Source organism: Haliotis asinina, chromosome 8, assembly GCF_037392515.1.
Source record: "Haliotis asinina isolate JCU_RB_2024 chromosome 8, JCU_Hal_asi_v2, whole genome shotgun sequence".
Classification (NCBI taxonomy): domain Eukaryota; kingdom Metazoa; phylum Mollusca; class Gastropoda; order Lepetellida; family Haliotidae; genus Haliotis; species Haliotis asinina.
The window spans coordinates 47367084-47395049 of record NC_090287.1 but is presented as its reverse complement, the minus strand read 5'-3'; the positions used below and the strand labels follow the sequence as shown (position 1 = coordinate 47395049).

At 37.3% G+C, this 27966-nt stretch overlaps 1 protein-coding gene across 3 annotated transcripts in view; it reads left to right on the top strand.

Moving 5' to 3' along the window:
• The first annotated feature begins 2296 nt into the window (after positions 1-2296).
• Positions 2297-27966, top strand: part of LOC137293797 (baculoviral IAP repeat-containing protein 6-like) — a 166692-nt gene continuing 141022 nt past the window's right edge. For all 3 annotated transcript variants that reach the window (XM_067824541.1, XM_067824540.1, XM_067824539.1), the window contains exons 1-7: positions 2297-2501; positions 9244-9428; positions 15891-16025; positions 18214-18464; positions 20819-20947; positions 22173-22246; positions 26684-26733. In XM_067824541.1, coding sequence (XP_067680642.1) covers positions 2321-2501; positions 9244-9428; positions 15891-16025; positions 18214-18464; positions 20819-20947; positions 22173-22246; positions 26684-26733 — 1005 coding nt within the window. In that variant the 5' untranslated portion in view covers positions 2297-2320. The remainder of the gene's footprint in view (positions 2502-9243; positions 9429-15890; positions 16026-18213; positions 18465-20818; positions 20948-22172; positions 22247-26683; positions 26734-27966) is intronic.

The following is a 27966-nucleotide window of genomic DNA, read 5'->3' as shown; positions in this document are numbered from 1 at the left end:
TCAAGGGTACGTAGACTGAAAAGTCTGTCTCTGTGAGCTTTGTTCTTGCTGCGCTACAATGTTTTCGCCACCACACGTTGGCGTAAGCTGGTTCCCGATTACACTCGTTCTTTTCTGACACAAGCTTCTCGGAACATTCGTGACCAAATCGTGTTATTCCGGGACAAGCCGAATAGTAACTCGAGCCCCTCTCGAAGGATTTCATATTGGCGTAGCAACATATAGAACATACTTCAAACAGGAACAATAGCTCAATTTCTGTTTGATTCCAGTGGTACTTATAATATCGCCGAAGGACTCATACACTGTATTACTGTTTTTGTTTTTGTTAAAGACATATGTTGACGTAATTATTACTACATGTCCACCATATATTTCAAATTACATTTCTGAAAAGGATTTAATAATTACATGTGGGATTTGTTTTATTGACTATGCATATAAAGTATATTTTTTAAAAAAATCCAAGCTACGTTAAATCCCAAGGCAGAAACTCCAAAATGACTTCTCAAACTGAACATTCGTGTAACCTTGCTCTCATACCCCAAATAGAATTCGCTGAAAAATATATGAATGGACAAAAAGGGTCAGACTAAAATATTCTCGGGGATGTGAAATATTTGCTCAGTGCGAAAGATTACAGTTGATTAGTTATACAGATATTATACTGTTGTGTTTTGAAATTCCTTGCGATTTACACATTACATGTACATTTCTTACAACGGTTGGAAGCGCACGCACAATCACCACAACAAGCCCTCAAGATCGTCAGAAAAACCAGCTGGACCAGTGAGAGTCGTTTATATTATGTCAACGAACATGTCACACGTGTGCGTGTTTTGAATCTCTCACCGTCAATCGCATGACACAAGTTCACATTAGACATCACAATTCTGTTAACTACGTTCCTAGTGCTTTCAGTATGCCGATACATATTTTTCATGAGTTTTTAAACAATAACAATAGGTTACGGAAAGGGTGAATGATGGCGAATTCTAGCCTAATCTAGTCGTCGCTGCGCCTGAGTGTGTGTCCTTCGGCGAATGAAAGCGTGCGCGCAAAGGAAGCCGGAAACCAGCTTACGTACGACTTTCAGTAAGCTGGGCTCCGTCTCGCATATCGCACTAAACGAGAACCAGCTTAAACTTTGAGCTGCCGCTCGGCGTTGAAGGGCAAGGGTACCAGTCTTGCAGACAGGCACCCGTAACATCACGTGACTTGGTATAGAAACACATTTCCTTACAACCTCATCTGCATTATGATATTTCGTGTCCGCCCTACACGCAGTTTTAACAATGTTGAGATTTCAGAGGCTGTTAAAGCACTCATGTGCCAGAGCCAGAGCCGGTTACAGCTTCTTGAGAAAGATGTGCGTGTGTGAGGGCGTGTGTGTGTGTGCGTGCGTTGGCGCAAAAAGGGACTGCGTACTTCATTTTCACCTGTTTTCAATTTTCATTTAATAAACTTTCAGGACAAAGGTGTGTATGTTTGTGATGATGTGTTCGCAGTCCGCCCCCACCCCCTTTCTGGATCCTGTAATATTTCCTATAGGACATTTGTACATTTTCTCACGACCTTCCTTTGAAAGAAAAAGTGCAATAAGTTCGTTACGTATTACAATTACAAAGCTTGTCACGAAAAGTTATCTCAAGCATGGAAGCCTGTTTTAATTCCCTCTGACCTACACACAAGTTATTGATAGGAGAAATTGCTCAGCCCCCTTGGCATAAAAAAACAAACAACAACAACAAAATGATTCGTGAAGCCTCCGTTTAGATTATAAACGATAATGCATTTTTGCAGATTTATGTATTTCTAGATTTTAAATACCATAACTGTATTTCTGGGGATGTGTCAGACCAAAGTGTAACGTGCAGTTTTTGACCGTGGAAGTCATCCACGTTTTAACACAGTGGCGTTTCAGCAGGGGTCCCTGGGCAGCAGAACTGGTCCAACAGAAAAAAAGACTATGGAATACAGTGAGAAAATCTTCATCTGGGCAATATAAAAGATACATTTGGGCACTGTATGAAAGTCAACAAAAAATTCGCGTCTTATGAATAATTAAAGAATTTTTGTCACTCGTACTAGCAAACAATGGTATTGTGGGTAACATCATTCGAAACTATCACGTGACGTCACTTGTAAAACTGATGCCTTAAAGTGATGTTTTTACTTGAAAACGTGTGTGTTTATACTATACATGTACATGCACCGTTAAATTTAACAAAATGATAACCAAACGTTAATAATAGCAGAAAAAATGAAGTTCCGAAATTAGTCGTGATGTCATTTTGAGAACGAGAGTTTAGATGGTAGCATGGCGGCCACTGACAAGCAGTGGTTCGTCGGGGAAGACGGATGTTTATCCGTTGGGGAAACAGTTACAGGTGTAACGTACCATTCGTCTCTTAATTCCATCATCTTAACTACAAAAGAACCGTCTTTGAAGATATTGGATGCAACATCAGGGATAGTCTTACAAAAATCTGACCTATCGGGTAAGGTTTTAGAAACGCCTGCCTAGTTATGTGTACAGGCCTAAGTCTTATGATGCGTTGTGAAATGTTAGAATGTTTTGTATGACTCGAGTGCTGTATATAAACAACTCGGAATATATTTGTCATTTGTATAGATGTACGCGAATTTATCAGTATTGAATTGTCTATTCAAATGACTGGTCAAGGGTTGTTGCAGAAATAATGTTTCGTAAGGTTATAATATATATCCTGTTGGAAACCAGTAGATACTCAGTTGTTCCACTTTCAGATCTAATTGACTATTCGTTCTAACACTGTATTTATATTGTAGTGTACTGTTGGTGTCTTAGTACTTACAATAAAATAATTTTATGCTTTTTCATTCACCTGAAGTCTGACATTTTTCTTATTTGTTTGAACATTGTTTGATCCTTATCTTTCCTTTTGTATTGTCACACCATTGGTATAACCTTCAGGCACTGTATCACACCACACGTCTCAAAATAAATAATGCACAGCTCTCAGTAAATACAACTATCAGCCTCCTTGAAGCATCCATATAACTGATTCCAAAAACAATTACACATTTAGATTACAAAAAAAATTTTAAAAGTTTGGATGAATTAATGCAACATTAGGAATCCCATATAGTTATGTCCCCTAAGACGCTTTTTATTAATATCCTACGCACAACTTGTGATAGAAACTGATTCGGCAAACACAGTATGTGACACTTTCCAATGTATAGAACACTTGTTTACATTCCATATGTGGCAAATGTTCTCTGTTTGGAAGCTGTGTGCCTCAGAGTTTTAATTATTGATTCCAGGCAGTTCATAACACATGAATTACCCCCGAACCGGCCCCAGATATTTGACCTAAACCGGCCCTGAGAAGTACATACAAAGACATATTAACTTAAGTTCCTCTAACATAAATGACAAAAACACACTGACCATATGTCTTTACATGTACTATTGATTTATGAAAGAAATTATGAAAGTAATATTAGTGTCAGTGAGAAGCGAGTGAACATGCAAGTGCTACTGATCATGGAGATCCTGTGGTAGAGGACATTTTATGTAATAGTTTTTAAAATCTAAAAGATAAATCTGCAAAACGATACTATGTAAAACTGAAATAAAATGTGTACTTACATTTCGTTGTATCGTATCCACAGAATTGACACATTAATCCAGCCTAAGTAAACTTATCCTCAGTACTTTTCGTTACACTCCTCTACTGAGTCTGACAAAACCTTATGGGAAGTCGCGTCGGGTAATGTTTGAGATTGACCAATCAGAACACAGCTTACCAAATCGCAAAAGTGCACATTCGCACATCCCTTGTGAACTTTTTATCTTGAAAAGGTTCGTACCTGAACGATTCCAAATGCTATTTAGCGTACCCTCTCTTCCGGGTGATGCACACAACGTACGTACAACCATGACAACGGTGAGTAAACAGTCGCTGAAAATAGTGTTTTTGGCAATATTCAAGGATGTTATCTTGCGGAAATATTAGCTAATGGTAACAATGTCAACAGAAACCCCAACGCGTATACACTGCAGGTCAAATAACTGTGTTATGTGCGGATTTTTGTTTGTGGAGAGATCTGTGTCAGTGACTTGAATATTTTGAAAGTCCCTCTGATCCCTAAATAGTAGCCGTTGTTTGATTGATTAAATCTATTTAACTGTCTCGCGTTTGATTGGACGGCCATTTGTCGCTCAAAGGTTACCTGACGCGACCTTCTACTAGGTTTTGTTAGACTCAGTGGTGGAGTGTAGTGGAGTACACTGAGACTTAAGTTTACTTAGACTGCACATTAATCCAATGTAAGAATAGCACGCAAATCCAATATGATGAATTCAAGTTTCACCTTTGTTATGCCAATATGTTTCATGTAACGAATTGACAAATAATGTCTTCCTTCTTATTTTCGCATGTCTCCATGTCACAAATGATGTCGTCCTTCGTATTTTCGCTTGTTTCCATGTGTGGAACATTTGTCAATATTTTCAGCACACATTAGCCACCTTTCACGGAGTCCTGCTAACATTATGAAAACTAGAACTTTCTTCAGCTCCCAAACTGAACTGTTATTCGCATGGTTCACTGAGTGATTAAAGTGAATGTGTTGTTTTAACAACTCTTTGAACAGATTACCATGAGTGAATTAATGTACATGTTGTCTTAAGCGTATGCTCTTACTTGACACTGAAAAAGAATTATGTTCGGATTATCGTGAGCGAATTCATTTACATGTTGTCTTAAGCATATGCTGTTAACTGACACTGTTCACTCACTGTCAACTGTTCCGTATAATGTTATCTTCACCCTCCATATGATCTTATAAAAGACATCATCTGAAGGGCATGACTCATAAGTTGTTCATCATGGATAACGTGTACGACTCTTGCGTTTACTGGGGCCTGGGGTCAACTGTCGCGCTACCAACTGCAAAAGACAGGGATATTTAATAAGCACGTTCAAGATATCTGGACTGAGTATTCCCAAGGCACTAAAGCTCCATCCCGGACCCTTATTCAAGTTATATCTCCCCTAACTAAGAAGTAGCTATGTCCATTGTAGGTGATCCCATGTATGTCCCCAACCTCACCTGTCTAATCTGCGTAATCTGTAAGGCTTGGGGCTAGTTCAGGTGTATTCGTAACAGATAATACTTCTTTTTCTTGCATCCATAATTAGCTAAAACGAGTCTGTATGCCCCAATATATAATATAGGATAAAATATTGTTGAAAATGTGTCCATTTCCATTGAAATATCAATTATCATGGCACTGGAAAATGGCAAAAAGTGAAGAAAATACATTTTACATGTGACATATGTTGTTATCTATGACTTATATGGCCAGTCCCATTGAAAGTTAGTGAAATTAATGTATGCAACACTTGCATTATACCAGATACTTGGTGGCAATGTGTGTTGAATGCTAACAATACAGGGTCAAGGATTGGGAAAGGCAGGGGCCATGGGCCATTTTGTACATTAGAACAAGAGATCCCCTGTTGAAATTATTAAGTTTACTATTGATACAAGGGCAGTGGCCCATGCTACATTCAGAAAATGGTGAATAATCCTGAAAATGGTCCATTGTCTCAGTCCCTGCAGGTTATGTGCCAGCTTGTCTGTTTGTCACATGGATCTGGCTTTAGTACAGTGTTCACGATGGTGTTTCAAAGTAGCAGGACATTGGGTCCTGTAAGTTTCAGATGTCTGTCTGACCCACTGAAAATTTACAAGACCCACAGAATAAATTTCAACAAACATTTCAGATTTAAAATTTCTCATGATTGGCATTGAAATTATTAACATTACATGATAACAAACATAAGATTTCAAAAAAGCAAACAAGTGTCACATGCCGCAAATAACAACTTCACACAAAGACATTGTGAAATATTCAGTCAGACACTGGGACTGGCGGGTTGGTGATTGCTATCTGACCACTGGCGAATATGCCAGATTTGTCAGAGGGTCAGACGCTATTTGTGAACACTGTAGTATGATTAAACCATGAACCTGAATGTCAAAGCAAAATTGTAAACATTCCAAAATAGACATCAGTAAAGAAACATTACATACAATGGGGACACTTTTTGACAACCTTGTCCAGGGAATGCCTCTAAATGATACTTACTTTAAAGGTCACATGCAACCCAAGAAACAAACCTAATTAAAACAGTTATCACTTGTTCATGATATATAAAATGCATTGCTGATTAAGAAAAAACAAATAAAGAAAATTATACGCGTATAATCACAAATCAAAAGTGCAATATTTTGTACTTGGGACTACTACGCTCGAAAAGAAGAACCCGGGTTACTGAACCCAGTCAGAGCCATTGGGTGTGCATTCAAGTATAACGAAATCTTTTCATTGGCCGGCTCATATGACAATACACCTTGTTTATGGCATATATGCCTCATAGGTGTTAATTTCAAATTGCATGTGGTCAATGATTGAAGTTGTGCATTGCATATTGTCATGCCTATCACGTGATGCAGATTGGGGTATGATCATGTGCAAATTGGTTGACATGCACATGCTTTTAGGGCTCTTTGACAGAAAAAATCCACTTGAAAGGATGTGACGTTTTTTTTTCAAAATTTCAAATTAAGGTCAAGCTCACTCGCTGTATCAGGCGACTGTTGCTTATGCTCAGAGACCAGGGTGTCCTAGGATTACCACACAGAGATATAATCGTTACCTCATCAACCTTGCACTAAGCAACCGGTTTCTGATGTCACAATATATTGTTGGTCTCAGTTTCAACGTCCAGCTGTTGTCCACCACTGACAGCAGGTCACTGCCAAGCACATTTACTATGGTGCACATGTCCTCAGAGCTGGAATCTACGTCAGTGGTCTTCAGTGTTGTTAACTGATGAAAGCCAGTTCAATGCTTCATTTCATAATGGCCGGTTGAGAATCTACAGACAATGTCAGGAACATTTTGCAGATGCTGCTGTTGTGGCCTATAATTGATTTTGGTGGTGGTTCCGTAATGGTCTGGGGTGAAATTATGCCTAGGAGTAGGACACAGCGTTACACATTATTTCTGGAAATTTTGCTGCACTGTGCTACAGAGATGATACCATTGATTAGGACCATGTGCCACTTCAGAGGTCCCTGTTTAGAGAATGGGAGAATGAAGTGGCCTTTTTGCCCCCTAGAACATTGTTCCCATTGAACATTTAGTACAACTGCTGCAAGTGTGCTCTGTTACATAAAAAATTGATTTTAATGGAAAGTGTATCAGTTTATGAACATTTTGTTCAGTTAAATCATAGAATGTGTTTTAACTAGTGATTTGTAGGAATGTTGATTTCTGCATTAACTATGAAGTAAAGCAGGATAATTATTCCAGATTACACACATGGTCATTGAACATTTCAAGAGCATCATGATGACTATACCTCCATTTATCAGTCTTGCTTCTGTTTAATAGAGATCGGTACACAAATGGTACTCTTATCTTAAGTATATGACAGTTCACATCAAGGGTCTTTGCTGAAAGTAGAATGTTCACTTAATATAATCCAAATCTGTATTGTAGAGAAAAAATTCACCAAAGAGACACATTCAACCAGTTTAAATGGCAGGGACTGTTTGCGCCCCCAACCAACAAATCCAAATAAAAAAAAGGGTCTTTTTGAGGCCATTTAATTCCTCCAAACTGTCGCATGTGAAACCATTCAAACCCACAATGCTAAAAGAATTTAATAGAATATCTGGAACCTTTTATACAGATACTTCCACTTGAAAAATCTCATTTGAAACAAAGAGAAATAAAGTTATGTTTGTCACTTTTAGACCCCATTTCTTTTGCTTTGAAAATCAAGGTCAGATAATTCAAGGGCAGCTAACTCTGGATGTTGCTGAATCAGAACCATAACGCAATATTTGTATTGTGTGATACTGTACTATTTTATACCGGTTTACTGATGATATTGCACAGCCATACAAGGACTGCATGATTTTACCATTATACCTTTTATGTTGCAATATGTTTTTCAAACATTTTGTATAGCAATCTTTTTTGGGGTAAAAAGTTCAAAGTTTTATTATCATCTCTAGTGTTTATGTTGAAATCTACTTTCATTTACATCTGTTGTGTCTTATGATTGAGAAACCAGCATACTTTTCACATACCCATGGAAACGAATAAGGGAACACATTGAAGTACAAGTGTTCCTTTATTTATTTTCAGAATTTCACTCACAGTGCAATATATGCCTTGTGAAGAAACATGGAAAAGAATAAAGGAACACTTGTAGTTGTACTTTCATGTGTTCCGTTATTCATTTCCATGAGTATTTTATAAATTTGTATTTCCCTTTCAATCATTTTTACAGCTGGCCTCCAACTAGCGAAGTGCTTACACTTTTGTCAGGTTTTATAAGACTATCTATAAAGTCAACAATTACTTCCGTATTATTCTTTACTGTAAGAATTAATATAATTCTGATATGCCTTGCAGTTGGGGATAGTGATAATGCTTCCCTATATGATGAACTCATTCTACATTTGTCAGTTACGCATGACAAAATATAGTGATCATGCTAATTCTGTTACATATTATATATATATTTATATCAGGGAACGTAGACAAACATTGAGAGTACATCAACCCATGGGCCCTGAGAGACCAGTAAACAATATATTTATCTTACCGAATACCTCAATGATAATTTTGAAGTGTTTGAAGCATGGGTATTGGATGGTAACCTGTGTGAATCAAACAATTCGAATCTTGCATCCTGCTGTTTTTCCCCACAGGTATTGTTGTAGTAAAGTTGCCACAGTGTAATTCCAGTTCTTAATGTTCACAGGCACTACATTTGAACATTTTGTCAAAATTTATTGATCAGAATGCAAGGCAAATCTTTGCGTAACCACCGTTAGATTTTGCAGACAACACAAGAAAAACAGATTTAGAGTTATCTCCCTTTCATCAGTTTGCATTCTCAAAACATCTTTAATTTCAGTGCATCATGCGTGATGCAATATTATTTGGGGTAAAGAAGTACTGCCACGAAGTACTGAATGAGTTGCCATTAGCAGCAGGGCACATTGAAATGTACCTTGCTTGTAAGTGAGTGGAATAAATTGAAAATAATAGAAGAGTGCTTAGGCAATCATCTTAAATCACATTTGTGTGTGATGTAAGAGAATAAGGGGTAAGAGGTATAAATAAATATGTTGTGTTTTTATGTTTGGTGTGCTTTGTTGCAGTTGGACAGAAACATGGAAACCTGCACTGTGTCTACTTGTCAGAAAAAGAGAAAACTGTATTTTGGGATGCCCATGCACTGGGGGTCAGGAAGGATCTCAGGGGGGTGCTGCTCCTTGACACCGCTCTACAGATCCCAGTCAAGCACTCAGAAGATCTTATCAAGTGTGAATTACCACTAGTTGAGGTACATTAAGTTTACTAATCCCGATAGATATTAAAGTTGAGCACAGTTGTATTGAACTCTGATGAATCAACATCTTGGTTTTCTTGATATAACATCTCAGTCCCAGCAGAATCATTCATAATTTATCATTATTCAAGCACTTTTCACTTGATATGGATGTCTTGAATCAAGTTGATGCATCAAGTTGATGCATCAAGTTGATGGTATTTCATGGTCTGTCGAAACAAGTGAGAGATCCGTCTCAAAAAGTGAGAGGTGTCTTTCGTGTCCAGAGCACAGCTCGAAAACGTTTTAATATCTGGCAGCAAGACTTGATAGACATGTATAACAGACCCCAAAGTGGTGCCTTTTGCTATTTACAGATTTTGGTGACTTATCATTTTCTGGTTTGAGTGAGTGAGTGAGTGAGTTTAGTTTTACGCCGCACTCAGCAATATTACAGCTATATGGCGGCGGTCTGTAAATATTCGAGTCTGGACCAGACAATCCAGTGATCAACAACATGAGCATCGATCTGCGCAACTGGGAACCGATGACATGCGTCAACCAAGTCAGCGATCCTGACCACCCGATCCAGTTAGTCGCCTCTTACGACAAGCTGAGTCGCCTTTCTGGTTTGAAACGATTCATGCATAGTCTCAAAATGGAGAGATGGGTTTTATTTCCGCCTTAATATCTCTCAGCCAGATATGTGAGATATGTGAGGTAGATCTCAAAGTGGTGCCTTTTGAGATTTGCAGAATTTGGTCAATTTTATTTTCTTCCAGTTTCCATGGAAATAATTTGGACTTAGTTTCGAAAACTTCTTATTATCTTTCAGCCAAACTTGTGACATACCCCAAAGTGGTACCTTTTGCTATTTACAGATTTTCGTGACTTATCCTTTTCTTGGTTTCCATGGAAATGATTCGGACATTGTCTCAAAAGGGAGGAATGGTCATATGATAAGTCCTTTCAAATATGTGGGGGGTTGGGGGGGGATATGTGGTCTTCTGATGACTCTTGTTATTTTTCCCGATTTCTATGGAAACAATTTGGACTTACCCTCAAAAGGAAGGGATGGGCTTAATTTCCAGAGCTCAACTCACAGATCATTTGATATCTTTTGATAGATGTTCTCAGATACATGAGCCAAATCTTGAAGTGGTGCCTTTTGCTCTTTACATATATTTGGCGATTTACTGTAAATTTGTGATAATAAAAGTGTGCAATAAAATTTAAACAAAAAGTAAATTACTTTAGTATCGATAAAAATCTGTGAAAATCTGCCCGTAGCAGTGCATGCTACTCCACTTCCTGTATGACATCACAAAATTGTCGTCTGCTCCATCAAATCCGCGCAGACGAACATCAACAAACAAAAGTCGGCGATCGCGGGCGATTGATAGTGCTGCTAAAAGACCAATTGTAGATTTGAAATATGAGGGCAGTAAGAACTGTGAATTGGTGGAGATCTTCAAATTGACTGAATCTACAATTTGTTATATTTACAAGAACTTTCGTGACATTGGAAGTGTAGAAAATGCTCATAGATCCTGATGACCTTGGAAGATTGGTCAGCGCAGTGAGGCCAGTTTATTTCGAACATTCAAGAAGAACAAAGGGAAAGTCTTGAGGGATATAGCTACCATATATAATGAGGGCAAGGACAAGGACCTGTTACTGTTCAGTAAACTCTTTACAGGAATAAAATTTACTGGCCTGTTGTTGGGAAAATAATGTGTGATGGAAGTCAACAGAAGAAAATGTCTGTCATTGTGTGTTGAGAGAAGAAGATGGACTTTTGACCACGACTGGAAGAACATAATTTTTAGTGATGAGTCACAGATGGTTATTGGAAAAAATAACCATGTTTTTGTGTGGAGATTGACCGAAGAAATGTAGCACCTCAAGTGAATGTGTGTGCTGGTCAACGTAAGGTGTCTGTTATGATCTGGGGTTGTGTCACACGGTAAGGGTATCTTATGCATGGTGGAAAGTAACATAACACCTGTCAAATACCTTCACATACTTGATGACCATCTGTGGCCTGTTTTAGATAGACAATTCACCTAATAAACGTACAGGTTTCAAGACGACAATGCTCCTGTGCATCGGGCTTAAGTGACAGAACAGTACAAACTGGAAAAACAAATAAATGATATGGTATGGCCAGCCCAGTCACTTGACCTTAACATCATTCAGAATGTGTGGCTTATAATCAAGAATTCTATGAAAATCGTGCCCAGAACATCAACACCCCCAGGAATTTTTCCAGGAACTTCATGCTATTTGGACTGATTTCACGTTTGAATATATCAAGAGCTTATACTCTTCCTTCCCGAGATGTATCATGGCTTGTGTACAAAGCAAGGGACAACTGACCAAGTATTAAGGTAAAAATTTTAACATTTTCTGTTATGAAATCCCTTTGAAAATGCGAGTGGAGTGTTTGTTTATGTCCACCATTTTGGACTTCTGCGAATACTTATGACACAGCGCTGTACAGAGGCTCTGGGAGCTTTCACAAGATTTGTAGATTCGAGAGATGGAAGGCAACAGTTACAAAGACTTGTCATGCCATAATCAAATGCCCGTCAATCTAAAGTTTCAGAATTCATTTTGTTTGTTGAATAAGTCCAACTTTTGTATCAATCAAGCAATGTTTTATGTATGCAAATAAATATACATGAAATCTACTTTTTGTGTTGTTTTCTTTCAAAGCGATGAGTGATGATACGCCCAGGCTGGATGTCTTGAAGGTCGGATAACTTGATATTTTGTCTTGGTCCCATGACTAACGAGACAACAGTGCTGAACTGAAGTTTCAGATATTATTTTTACAATCATAGCATTAACGTAGTTTGAAGCTATTTTATCAGGCATACGAGGATTGACATCAAGCTTAATTTACACTCCATGGCTTGGTAAATATTGAAATAGCTCAGATGAAATATATGTAATGTGCCCATGGCTAATGGAGACATAACAAAGGGTATTTGATTTTTGTGCATGACTTGACAGTTTTACTGAATCACCAGGAGTTATGGAGGAAGCTTTGCACAGCTGATTGCTATTTCTGGCATAGTTAATGAAAAAATACACATGGTAATTTCACTGTCAAACAATGCCAAGCAAAACAGGAGGTAAGATTTTAATGGCGTATCATCATTTAGAGATGTTTTATCTCAGACGCCTGAGATGTTATTGATGTAATGTGAGATGAAAGGGGAGATATGCTTGCATGTTAATAGTAACACTAACTATTGAAAGTTCTCTACAGGGCTGTCTATGACTGAAGAAATACCAGATTAAATGACTCCAAAAGCATAAACATATTGAAACACCAGCTTACTTAGATCATGATAGTTCTCATTAATTCCTGAAAAGTTATTATTGTTGAAACAAAATTTGCTAACCTTAACAGAGATTATGCAATACAATTACAACATAGTTTAAAGATCACATATACTTCACGGGGTGCAACATAGTTTAAAGATCACATATGCTTTACGGGGTGCAACATAGTTTAAAGATCACATATACTTTACGGGGTGCAACATAGTTTAAAGATCACATATACTTAAGGGGTGCAACATAGTTTAAAGATCACATATACTTTACGGAGTGCAACATAGTTTAAAGATCACATATACTTTACGGGGTGCAGATGCATAAATCACTCATTGACATCGTTATAAATCAAACCCCGTCATTAAAACTGCTCATTTCGATCTTTAATTACCTTAAATCGACCTTTTTGATAACAGTGCACAGTTCTCAGCCGCAAATGAAATTTCAACCAATCAGAGCGGCGCGTCTCCATGACGTAATAGTGGGTATAGATGTGAGGACCTATGCAGAATTCATCTACATTTCAGGAGGTAAACTATTTTGCTTACAGGTTTGTACAAACCTCAAAATCGCAAAAGCTGTTGTGAAAAATGAAAGCTATATGTTCTCACAATCTACTATCATTTAGTTTTGTCTCCTGCTTTGCCTAGTTTTCGAGTTACAACCCTTGTTTTCATAGATGATTCTGTCAAAATCACTTGGTGTCGCTAGGTTGTAATCCGTGTTAGGTGGTATAAACCTACATGTTATTTGTCATCATTCACTTGATGCTCAGTTAATGATTTATAACAGGTATAATTAGTGGTAACGCCACTTTGATTACCCGACAAAGGCCCCCATTTGGCATTTCTTGTGTCTGGATCGATCAAAGGATCAACCGATAACATGCTGATTGATTAATTAGTTTTATGGGGATTTAAATGGGGGATTTGTCAAAAGGCAGTGTTTATGTATGTACATTTGCGAATCTTTACTCAATACACTCTGTCGTGTCTGTGTCTATGTAAAAACAACACCCTTCTTTCAAAGGATTAACCGCCAATACATTGATTGATTGTTCATTATTGGCTAACTAAATAACTTTTGTGAAAGAATGATGCACATTATGCAATTAGTTGCCAGGTGTGCTATCTTTGGTGACCAATGATACTATACAGCAATGTGAAAAACCTGAAACGATACATCACGTTTTCGTATATTAGACTGTTAAAAGACACATCACTTGGGAAATCTGCAGATGAATTATATATCACTCGTTTTTGTGGATATTGATGGATGAATTCCTCGGACAAGGTAATAGCACGACATTGCTCCAATAACTTTAATTTTAATATTTGCATTTTGTTTTTATTAAGTTGTAACTTTCAACTGAATCATTGTTTTCATCCTGAATTGTAATGATGCAGAAGACATACACTAGTTCATGCATGCAAATTATGATTCATATAGGCAAACTATAAAATGTCTACATATGACATTCCTGTTTACATTCGCAGATCACTTCTTTTTATTCAGTTTCAAAATGCATACAAGTATGATTATAAAGTAATTAGGATTATGAGACCAAGTATAAAGACATATATTGACAAGTGTCTACATACTGGTGAGTGAACGTTACAAACCAAGTAAATTTAGCAAGTAAAGAAATTCATCGCGCAGTATTTTCACTTAGACCCCGACCCCGCTTATGTTATGTTACAGGTTGTTTCATGCAAACTCCTTTTGGTTATGATTCAAAAACTACTAGTAGAAAGTAGTTATGATTTTCTAACTTGATGAAAACAAACCATAATCTCATTAATTCAAATGGATTTGACTTCACGATTTTCAAAAATGGCGGCATCCTGTCTAAGGATGAATGTTATTTAAGTTTCTTTTCACCGACTTACAAAAGCAAAATTACTTTTCACTGGTAGTAAAATATGTAGTTTATAGATGGACCTTGGGATTTTACATGACGTTGCTTATAATATAACAATTTCACTCTTGGAAGCGAGGCGGGGATCGATATGATATTACTTACAATGATATTGTCACTTTGACCACAACCTCGCTCCTGAGGAAGAAATCGTTAAGTTCATGCAAAATCCTTTTGGTCAGCAATGTGTACTGAGCAGTCTTGATTTTTTAAACCTGATGAAACTTGAACTCCATTTTCTTTCCTGGAGTTGGAGGGGGCGAACCATCCGATTTAGTATATACCACAGGCTTCCACAACGCTCGCTTTGTACCCACAATCAACCAATTTATGCACAAACTACGGGGTCAGGTGGAAATCTGTGCTTAGTGACACTATCGCCCGACCCAAAGGAGCATTTGACGGCAACACAACAATTTGGCATGTCTTTGGTGACATCGAGAAATCAGCAAAATGACAAGCTTCCTACACATTTTCTATATGACTAACTGAAAATCGTTCCTTCTATAACGTCACTGCAGGGCTCTGGTGACAGACTTACGTAACCAGTCTGCGGGTGATAGAGAAGCAGACGGCTTTTTAGCAACTTTTGAGCGCTTGGTATTAATTAACCACAAGGTTTTTTTTAAAAAAGATGGTGTTCCATTTACTACCAACCAGAAGTCTTTCATATGCATTGGTAGAAAGAGTACCAAAGAATTGAGTTTAGTTGTCTTTAACAAGATTTTAGGTCTCATGTAACATTAACAGTGGGGCATTACTTTCAGAAGGGAGATGTTTGATTATATGCGTGGATTTGTATTATGATTATCTTTCGTCAGTTTTGTTTTGATCTCTGCCTTTGAGTGAGTCAGTTTAGTTAACTGCTGCACTCTGCAATATTCCACCTATATGGTGGCTGTCTGTAAATAATCCAGTCTAGACAAGACACTCCAGTGATCAAGAGCATGAGCATTGATCTGCACAGTTGGGAACCAATGACGTGTCATCCAAGTCAACGAACTTGACCACCTGATCCTGTTGGTAGCCTCATATGACAAGCATGGGTTACTGAAGGCCAATGTTCTAACCTAGATGCCCTCTGACTTAAAAATGGAAATGAGGAAACATCTATTTTGTTAAGTATTTGCAACTTGGTATTTCAAGTGTGTTTGTATAATTATCCTTGTATAAAATATATTGACTTAACTGATTTAATATTTGGTTTCTAGGCTGGACAGTTGTTGAAAGCATTGATGAATGCTGACCTGCCAGGTGTAGACAGTGTAGAGGAAGTTCTAAAAGAGTTGGAGAGAGGAATAGAATCTACCCATGAGGCCACGAAAGGAAACCATAAAACATCTAAGGTTGGTACTGTAATGGTGTCGCTACATTTGCATTGAAAATGGTGGCCGTTGATTCAAGTGATTAGTGCGCTTGGCAAATTGTGTTTTGACCGCAGTATGTATTGCTTGCACCCACCTTTAGGTTATGTCAGTTTGTAGTCCACTTTTCATAGTATCATTACATTATTGTTAGTGTTAAGTAAGTTTTCGATACACTGAGAGTTTAGCATTTTCTCAGTCCCTTACTACGGAAGTAGTGAAAAATAATTACTTTATATTTAAATATCTCTTTTGCACGTAGGAGTTGGTAATATTTTATCATGAAGTTAGATAGGTTAGTTCAGATCTTTCTACACATACATGATGAAAGATGTTATCCTTATTGCATATAGGCATGAAAAGGCAATTAGAGTATTTTAGAAATACAGATTTACTAACGAAGTGAATCTGGACTGGCGACTATAGCTTGTTTTCTCTGATGTCCGCTTTGGTCATATTTAAGCGAAAGGACCAAAATAGTATGGGGTCAGTAGGTCATAAGCATGTAAACAACACACACGTCAGTCAAACTGGATACCTAGTGGAATATATATTGGACACTTGGAGAAACTTACACGCTGGAAATGGGACAGTCGTCTTTTAAACTAAGTGAGTACCTTCTCTAGTGTTACTGAGTTGGGGGAAATGCGACTGCCAAGTGTCAGTCTGAGCATATTGAAGTTTTATATTACTGACCTTTAGCCTTTGAAAACTTAGAGTTGGTCTGCATAATAATTAGTGTACTGCCTAGTGCCAATTAGAGCATACTGTAGTTTTCAATCACTGACCTTTACATTAAAGTCGTAGGATGTGCCTGCATAATAGTTAGGCTAGCCTTATATAGTAGCCTGATAGTGGTAAAACCTGTGAAGTGTTCTTACTAAAGAAAAGTAAAACCTGGGAGAAACTCTTTCTAGCGAAAAGTAAAACCTGTCCATCCAAAACAAAAACCTCAAATGCAGGTACTCTTGGAGTGAGTGAGTGAGTTTAGTTTTACGCCGCACTCGGCATTATTCCAACTATATGGTGGCGGTCTGTAAATAATCAAGTCTGGACCAGACAATGCAGTGATCAACAACATGAGCATTGATTTGCGCAATTGGGAACCGTTGACATGTGTCAACCAAGTCAGTGAGCCATTAGTCGCCTCTTTCGACAGGCAGAGTCGCCTTTTATGGTAAGCATGGGTTGCTGAAGGCCTATTCTACCCTGGGACCTTCATGGGTCAGGTTACTCTTAAAAAACACAAGATGACCTAACATATATTGAGAAGCACACTTAAGGTTTACATTTCTAGTGATTCTCACATAGCTTCTTTATTCTAAGACGTGGACAAGAATTATTATTTAGTAAAGATCTTTTTGTTCTTTTTATATAAATATTTTATTAAAACATTGAAATATATATTTTCCAGAAATGTAGTGGAACTTTGCATCTTGATGTCTTTTCTTTACTCTATTTCACAGTACATGCACAACATAAGTAATATTATTTTTACAAAGATGGGGAGGAGAGGAGAGATAAGGAGAGAGAGATACAGAAAGATGAAAAAATGAGAGAGTGCAGATCAAATTTGGTCTTAGACTTGAGATTTTCTCAAAGACTGAGCTATGTGATCCCCGATTTAAGACACAATTTAGGCTTAAGTCTAAATTTTCCGAGTTAAGACAAAATATGGACTTAAGACACTTTCATGATCCCGGGGCCAGGTTGTGATGTAGAGAAACTTTGATCTACTTGTTTGTGTATAGTGAAATTCGTCGGTACGTTTTTATCGGAAACAGACTATAATGACTTACACATTTGAATGGATTATTTTCAAATGTTGGCATGACCGTCAATATCTATGGAAGAAATGTAGTGCAAAGATACATTGTTGACATTTTAACCCACTATTTATCACAAGATACATTTCTTAAAATCAGAAAAAGTCCATCATAAAATTTGTTCATTATGTTAGTAATTATGTAATGGGTTGCTTTCAGATTTTGGTAGTGGCCTCGTTGTTCATTGGGAAGATGCAGGTCAATGTTTGCTACATGTCTTCTATTGTGTTAGGAATATTCATTACTGAATATGGTTGATCATTGGGAATATCAGTGAGCCTTTGCTTGTAGATTTTGGCTTGTTTTCACATATTTTTTTATGGCATTATGTTTGTATTTTTCAGTGGGCATCAGTGTGCATCACACTGCCTCACATGGTTCTGAAGTCTGTGTGTTCTGGCCTTGTAAATGAGCTAAAACGAAGTAATGTTCATAGCCCAGAACTGTCAATTGCATCAGCCATCAGTGACCGCCTGTGTTACCTGCTTCCCAGCACTCTGCCTGATATTGGAAGTGGACATGTGGAAAGAGCTCTCATGTACAGTGAAGCTGCTCGGAGAGAAACATTCACAAAATGGCCGCATATGAACTACAAGTAAGTAAGCATTAGGGTCACAGTGAATCATGTAAGGTGTCGGGGTACTTGTATTTTTATAAATAATAACAGTGCACAAATGAAGGAAGGAAGGGCCTTTTGCTATTTAGGAATTTGAAGAAAATTACTTAGTTTCTGTTGATTCTGTTCATAGTGGTGCTTGTCCAGGCTATATCTTTCAAACTAATAACTATTATTTTTTCAGGAAAACAAAACTAAGGCAGTCAACTTCTGCCTTTTGCGATAAGTCATTTTAAGATTTGTATATGTTCTTTTTGACTTTGATATTTGTGTGTACCTGACATAGCAGTACAAAGTCACGAATCCCTATTCCATGTTATTGTTTTGATAGATCAGAAACTACAAACAGTTTAGACAGAATTCTCTCATCAAGTTAGACTTGTAAGCAGAGCTACAGATAACTGTTTCGGCCATTGAGTTATGTACTTGCTTGTGCTCATCTTAATTGAGTGTGGTTTGTTATCCTAATTTTCCTTTGAGTAACCAAACTATACCTACCTCACTCAAACTCTTTTAATGTTTTAATGTTGGTTTGTGTGTGTGTTATTTAATATGGGAGGTTTCTAGTAGGTTTTCTGAATGTTACAGTATGCAAGCTAAGAGTTGACATTTTGCGTGTATGATCAAATTTACTCAGTATTTACAAAAGTCCAGCCGTACATGTATGTGATAGATATAACAGGAATTGAGTTTACACATAAATATTTACACAATATGCGAAGATACACAGTTTATCTGTACTTCTAAGTAACAGTTAGGCGATTTGTTCATTTAGATTTGTGGTGACTGGGGGATTTGTCATTGTAACGGTTTACTGGGGTAAAATGAGAAAGTTATTCTTCAATTAAGTACTAGTTTAAGTAGCCTGCTGGTTCTGTGGATCACTCTCACTTTACCCTGTTAATTACAGTTTTTACTGATTAATAAATAACTTGATCACAAATGGTTGAAACAATGAACAAGAATTTATTACATATAAATTTATCTGAATTAATAATGACAAACATTAAAGATGACGGTTTCCCCAAAACGAAACACCAAGAGCAGTTTTCAGTTTCTACAGTCAGTCATAGAAGATTTATGGGACGCTTCACTAAATTTTAATATCGACAAGTGTAATCGTCTATGAATAAAAGTCTCAAACAAAGCTTGGGCAGTAAAACACTTATATTCGTAGTGTTACACTCGGTAGGTACCGAAAAAAATACCTCTTCTCAACGGAGAAACCTCTACTTGCATGCGCCGCAGTTAGTCAACAACTACCAACTGTCAAGAACTGCTAACTGACGAGAATTACGTCACAATCCTCTTGACGTAATTTGTTTACATAAACAAGCAGAATGTTTTAATTTCCTATTGGTGCAGTAGGGGTGCAGTACTATTACATGTAGAGCGTTATGAGTCTGAATATAAATACGGAAATGCCTTTTGATTGTCAAAATATAGAATTTGCAAAAGTAATTTTGTCAACGAACTGTGTACACATAAACTCATGACATCATCATCAATATGGCTGCCTCCATGGATAACATTGCCGAAGCAATAGCTCTGACAAGACGGCAGTTAAATAGTTTAAATAGTTAAGTTTTTGTCAGGTAACAAGGATATGCATTAGAGTGTACATAACACTGAATATCTATTCAATGTCATTCAAACTGTATTACGTCTCCTAATCTAAAGACTGAGGATAAATGCGATGACGCTCCCTGCCACTATGTCAATATGGGAAAACTCGTCGCATGCAAACACTTACGGAATTATTCCGAGGCCAAATGTTAATTTGGGTTGTATATTACATCATCTTCTGATGACTCTTGTTACTATTAGGTTGGTTGTCAATCTTTAATGTTTAACATTTGGATATCTCTGAACTTCTGTTTCTACATTGTTGTCATTAGATCTGTTAAATATTCTGGACGATTCTATTTGTGTTTCCAAGATATGTTCTATGATATAACACATTTTGAGGCATTTTTTAAATTAGAATCAGCACCCATTTTTGGACTTTCAAAATGTTAAAGTATCCCTGTTTTATCTGTTTTTACACAGTTTAAAATTTCTTTGACAAATGAAAGCCCTATGAACCTGAATTTTACATGAATGTTGGCAGTTTTCAGGCTTGCCGATGGGTATTACTTTCCTATGTTATGATTGTTTCTCAGGCTGACTATACATGTCTCCATCATAATGTCATCAGATTATTTGTTCATCCCGTGAGCTGCAAAGCTCTATTTTTGTGTTTATGATTTAGGCATACTATTTTGTCAAGTAAAGGGGAACCAATTTATGACATGAAATCATTTTGTATGTTTGATTTTGTTTTTGTATTGTAGATGGGCTTTGCCAGATCCCATGGCCCAGGCAGGCTTTTACCACCAACCCAATGCTTCAGGAGATGACCGAGCTATGTGCTTCACCTGCAATGTATGTCTGGTATGCTGGGAACCTACAGATGAACCTTGGTAAGTGTCACTCCTTATTGCTTGCTGATATTTATCAGGGCAGCTGGTACAAAACTGTGATCTAGTGTAAGTAAACCTCTTCACATGATCTCTGATATAGGGCCTCTTGGTGACATCTTTGTGAGGTCATGATCACTTGAATTAAGATTCTGAAATGTAAAGAATTTCAGGACATTTCAGATGAATTATTTAAATATCAAAGGTAATTATTGTTGTCAGTTGAACCCAATCTCAACATTGATGATATGTTACGATCGTATGAGGTCCCTTAAAAGTTAATGAATTGATAATAGTTTCCTTAGAAAAAAAGGATTGTCAGCAATATATGGAGACTTCTGACTCGTAAGACTCAATATCTTGAGCTTATATAATTTGAAGTGCTCTGGACACAAGACTTTTGTTGGCATCAGATGTCAGTCTGTCCATCCATCCAGTTTGTCCATTCCCTGTTCATAATTATTTTGTTTCTAGAACATAAATAAAATAGTGTTCAGTTTTTTAAAAATAATTGGGAGATATATCAAACAACATAAAGAGGTGATTTTGCTATGTACAGATTTTTGGCATTTGTATTTTTCTTGATTTTAAAGGAAATCATTTGTGCTTTTAAGGGGTGTTTAATTTTTGTTTTGCAGAACTAAAGTAAAAAACATTTCATCTAAAACAGGGATATTACTCAGGGGCTGTAGTGGTGCCTCTTGCTATTTAGAAACTTTACCAAAAGAATTTGTTGCCTGTTTCCTTGGCAACAAGTTTCATTTTACCTCAGTTCATAGTGGTGTGGGACCATATCTGTAAAAACTAAAAAATATGCTTTCATGCAACTGTACACACATAAAGACTAGATTGTACTTAGGTTGTTAAGAATTTATGTTTTGTCCATTTCCATGGCAGCATGTTTGATTTTATCAGGATCATATCTGGAAAAGAGTACTAGATATTTTTTCATGAAACAGACAAAAAAGGATTATGAAATGGTGCCTTATGCTATTAGTCATTATCCCCGGCATTTTTGCGGAACATATTATTTTGGTAGCTGTATATTTGACATAGTCATAACTAGTTGATGTATTCATGAAGAGTATTTCACCATTGTGGTGATATTGATCTCTTTGCCTTCTTGTTTCTTATTGAAAGTGTATTTGTAAATGGATCTCGTCACAAAAAGGTGTAGCTGATGTGAAGCAGATAGCGCAAACTCTTGAAGGTGAATTGTCTGTTTCAGGTCAGAACATGAACGTCATTCACCTTCATGTCCTTTTGTCAAGGGGGAGTACACACAAAATGTACCTTTCTCAGGTATGTATTTCTATAAGGATAAGGTACAGTACAGAAACCATTTAGTATATTGTTGTGTTGCTCTATCCTGTTTATTGTTTAGTTCTTGATGAAAGGGCTGTAGCTGAAAGGCTATCTGAACACCCGTGTTAGCACAATCTCTTGGATGACTTCCAGTCTGCCTATCGCTCCAACCATACCATAGAGACTGTCTTGAATGACTTAAGACTGGACACTGATGATAACAAGGTCGGCCTCTTGATGTTGCTATACCACTGATCATCAGAGACTTATTGACAGACCCAGGAGTGACTTTCAGATTGTGGGAACTGCTCTTAAGTGGTTTAAGTACCAGTCTGTTGTCACAAGTGGCGAGTATTATTTTCTGCTTTTACATCAAGGTACTGGGATACATCAATGATGATCACCTGCTCAGCTGACATCAGTGTGCTGACAATTCGAAGGTACACTCATTCTTCCGTCCATTCTTCTACTGCTCGCAAAGATATGGTCATTGTTGTGATGCAGTGAATCAATGGATGTTAAGCAAAAGGTTAAAACTCAACAGTGCCAAAACTGAGTGTATTCGTGTTGTGAAAGTCAAAGACAGAAGTCAGTGTGAGGTCATTTTTTTTCAGTTTGATGGATCATTAATCAGTTTCTCTAAGAAGGTCAGAGGCCTTGGTGTCATCATAGATGCGGATCTGTCACTCAATGATAACCTCTCTCATGTTGTGCAGGCCTCGTTCATGTCCTTTACATATTTGAAATATCTGGTGATGCTTCACTTGAAACTCAGCAGCTACTGTTACACTATCTGTTGATGTCTTGAAATCAAACTGATGCAACAGTCTATGGACTGGTGCCACCAGATCTCAGCAACAGCATTTGCAATGAGTTCACAACACTGCTGCATGCATTGTCACACGAACAGGAAAGTACAAACACATGTCCTGTTCTTCCATCACATCGTTTGCTACCAGTTGAACAATGAATTCTCTTCAAAGTCTTATGCATTGTGTTCCGTTGTCTCTCTGGCTCTGCTATGGTCTGCCTCTCAAGTATACTCATTCCATATTTGCCTTCTTGATCTCCTCAAAGTCCCCAAAGTATGATCAACTCTACATGGATGTCAAACCTTCTGTTACTCTGCTGCAGCAGAATGTAACAATCTTCCTGAGCATCCCCACCTCAGAACTGAACTCAAGACCTACCTTTACAAGTTAGCATTTCACCAGTGACTCCCAATAATATTTCTTCTTTAACTGTCTTGTATTGGGTGACTCAGGAACTCTTTTTATGTGCTACGAGCATGTCACTAAAGTGAATATATGTACTGTATAGATGGTCTATTATTATGTTTTACAGATTAAAAATGAAAATGTAGCAAAGAGGGTTTGAGTGATCCTAGCACAGTCAGGCCGGTAAGGCTCATCATCAGCTCAGGGCCCTTGCTCCTTTACACGCAGCCCAGACAACGGATGGGACTTCTCTCAGGAAACACTGCCAGAGAATATGGAGGCTCCCCAACACTGCAGCCTTCTGCATTACCCAGATTGTCAGAAGGGCTGTGTTCTTGGGTGGAGAACCCGAGCACTCGCCTGATCTGCGCCAAGAGATCAGGAGGTACCAAACCAAGGGCACCGAGAACAGTGGGGAGCCTGACGACAGTGTACTTGGGATGCAAGCGAGACATTTCAAAGGCGAGGTCCTAATATTTGTCATGCTTTTCCTAAGTCTTGCTAATCACTTTGCTATCAAAAAGGACAGAAAATTCTATGATATAAATAATTTCATTGGTTTTATCACAAAGGACAAGATCAGATTTGTTGGCTGGAATATTTTCTCAGGCTGTTCATTGGCCTATTCAATAGAGGTTTGAAACACTTGGACATGTTCAGGGTCGTACCATGGATGGACCTCGGGGTCAAAGCCACAGGCATGGCAGAGACGATGGTAAAAGCAGTGAGCTATGCCATCATGTCTTTTAAGATATGCTGTTTAACATACGATCGCCTACGGGTGATGCACACGGCGTACGTACAGCCATGACAATGGTGAGTAAACAGTCGCTGAAAGTAGTGTATTTGACAATATTCAAGGATGTTATCTTGTGGAAATATTAGCTAATGGTAACCATGTCAACGGAAACCCCAAAGCGTATATACTACAGGTCAAATAACTGTTATATGCTGATTTTTGTTTGTGGAGAGATCTGTGTCAGTGATCTGAATAATTTGAAAGTCCCTCCGATCCCTAAATAGTAGCCGTTGTTTGATTGGTTAAATCTATTTAACCATCTCGCATTTGATTGGACTGTCATTTTTTGCGCAACGGTTACCTGACGCAACCTTCTACTAGGTTTTGTTAGACTCAGTGGTGGAGTGTAACGAAATACACTGAGACCAAGTATACTTAGACTGGACATCAACACATAATAATTTTTTCAGATTTTTGCACGTTTTGACGGTACCAGTGTTTAAATGTCTTCTTCTTCAGTCGTGCTTGATATATTTGTTTTGGAGTTATTGCCCTTCAAAGTTGTTCAAAATTTTCAAAACATATTTTCATAGGGTAAATAAGAATGTCACAGCTCTGTAAAATCACAATGGATTTCATTTGTCAGGGTACCATATCATGGACAGTTGAGTGGGGAACATTTTTGCTTCACTTTGTTGTTATGTAAAAGTACATACTTTCGCCACAATTACAACCCAAACAGGGAGGGACATCAATATTTTGGCATATTGTCATTGGTGAGATAGGTGAAGGAAGCTTATGCAAAATCTAGTAACAATCCCCACTGCCTGGTATTTCAATAACTACAGAAATAGCTCCTTCTTTAACAAAGCCATAGCTCCTTTGTTCCTAGGTCCACACTCAGTGGATTATAAGTGGTTGTTTTTGTAAATTATGTCAGTTGAACATTCTCATCATGGGCTATATGACTTTTATGTGAGCTGAAATTTTTATCAACTTTGTTTGACAATATTAGGTAGTAAATACATTATTCTTCCATTTCACAAATTACAATGGAAAAAACTCCAAACATTTAAGGTGAGAAAAAACAAACAAACACATTTTATTCATTCAAAACAAAAAGATGCCGCATATTATTTTATATAAATGTATGAGGCTCAGTAGCAATTATATAAAAATCGCCTTTTGTCTCTAATTTTTTCAGTGAAATTGATCACTTCGGTCTATATGTCTGTGACATCAAAGGTTGTAATCTCAGTCAGCTTTGTCATAGATGTCGTGTGAACCATTCAACTAGTGCAATACACACATAAATATTAATGAGTCCAGAACCAAATTCTGGAAATATATGAACAAAATAACTCATTCCAAGGGTTAAAGAAGAAATTTGCAAGTCTCACAGCAACCACTTCCAGCTCATCAACCTGTCAATACTTCCTCTGCTGTCTGCCAGACTTGCATCACATGGATTAGGGTTCTGTCCATCTTTGCTCTGAGGTCCATACCTCCTTTGAAGAGTTAGAATTGGTCATCAGCATCTCATATTTGTCATTAGATGTAACTAAACGTGATCAAGTGGTTAGGCTTGATGACTTAATTGAAACATGTCATCACATCCCAGTTGCATAGACTGATATTCATGCTGTTGATCACTGGAGTATATGGTCCAGACTTGATTATTTACAGACTGGCCATGTTTTCTATGAGGAAGGGTGGTTTGACCAGGAGACAGTTCCAACAGTTCAAAACAAACCTGAAACTTCCTATCATGTAATCCATTACTGTCGACACTGTGTTTACAGTGAAGTATGCAGTGTACAAGGACTTGTCTGTAGCTTGTAGGCAAAACTGAAATAAAGAAATATATATTTAATACCTTAATTCAGTGCAGTTATGACTGCTACTACAAACAATGGTAGATAACATGAATTGTTACATTAACTGAAATACCTTGAATACATAAACAGTGGTATGAGTAGATGACAAGCCACCATCTTGTGATTACTGAAGCTGAGTCTTACAATATTTAGATCATGTAAAATTACATACCTAATACGATCGTATACTGAGAAAATATATTTTCATTACTTTTAAATCATGGTGGACCCATTAATGCATGAGGAAAATCTTTGATTAGACCTTGCAAATTGGAAGTGGTAGAATTGATTTTTGTTTTATGATGTGCAAGGTGAGATACTCAGTGATTAAGTAGATGAACTCCCACAAAAAAGAGGGTGAGCGGGACAACTCAAACTTGAATTTGGCCCTTGTGACAGTAGTGTATTTGTTACGATCTAATGTTACAAAACACTGCCATATGGCTTGAATGTTGGAACACAAAACATGCAAACAAAATATTTAATTCAGAGGATCCTATTTGAATTGATGCAAGCTGGTTCAATTGCTCATTGAAGAAGTGCTTTGTGTCATACTATACCATTTGCTGTGTCTGATATATGTATTTTTACGTTATTTCAGTGACCTATGCAACACAACCAGCTCAACTTCACGGAAATCCTGGAGAAGAAGTAGGTAGTTGACGTGAACCAGTATTGGTACTTGGGCCATATGTTTCACTTGACACGCATTTACACGTGTTAATTGTTGTTTTACTGTGTTCATGTTGTTCGTAAACCAGGTTGTAAACTTTTAGATCTTATTTGACTTTGTGCTGTCTGTTGTCTGTCTGTTTTGGAATGGTTTGATTTCTTGACGTTAATTGTGATGGATACCACAATAACAAATGTTGTGTATGAGTAATATAGATATATTATTTGTTCACTACAAATCTGTCAGTATTAAGTTGGCCAAAAGCTACACTGTCATATCTGTCAGTATTAAGTTGGCTGAAAGCTGCACTTTGAAATCTGTCATCGTTTAGTTGGCTGAAGTCAAATCTGTCAGTGTTAAGTTGGTTGTAAGCTACACTGTCAAATCTGTCAGTGTTAAGTTGGTTGTAAGCATCACTGTCAAATCTGTCAGTGTTAAGTTGGTTGTAAGCTACACTGTCAAATCTGTCGATATCTGAAGTACATGAACCGTAAGATCTGCTGGTAAGACTATTATCTTTGCATTTTTATCAGAACTAAAGCAGGGTAGCTGTCATGTGAAATATGCTTGTTATTATTTTCAGTGAAGGAGAACATTAGTTAGAGCTGTTTCTGAGACATAGCAAAATGTAAACAACGACACCCTGTTTTCATCAGTGATGTGTGCATTTATGTTTCTTATCAACACCCTGATGTCGTGAAAGTGTATGCTTAACTCCTTGGACTAAACAGCCTCTGGAATCAAATATTGTTTGAGTCCTTATCTGAGATTATTTGATAATACATGAAATAGTATGTTAATAATATCATAAATAAATTGATTACTGCAAATTGAGTATCTGTCCACGGACACCACCTCTTGTACATTTGGAGTTGTCTTTCCCACCTATCCAGGAAATCTACATCAAGGATATTTGGTTATTTGAAAGAAATATTATTCTGTCTCGCACTTTCACATTAGATCAGTTCCAGTACTTGCACAACTTCAAACTGAATAAATTACTATCATGAAAAACATGAAGATGTCATCTTGTGAGGACAGCCAAAATGTGTGTCGCCATTTGTTTGTCAGTCTTAAGGCAACAATGGAATCAATTAAAAAATCCAGAACAACAAAACAGTATACAGGTTGTCAGATTGAGTTCCCATACGCCAATATGGCCATTTATGAATAGCAATCACATTAGCAAACACTTTATCTTATACAGATGT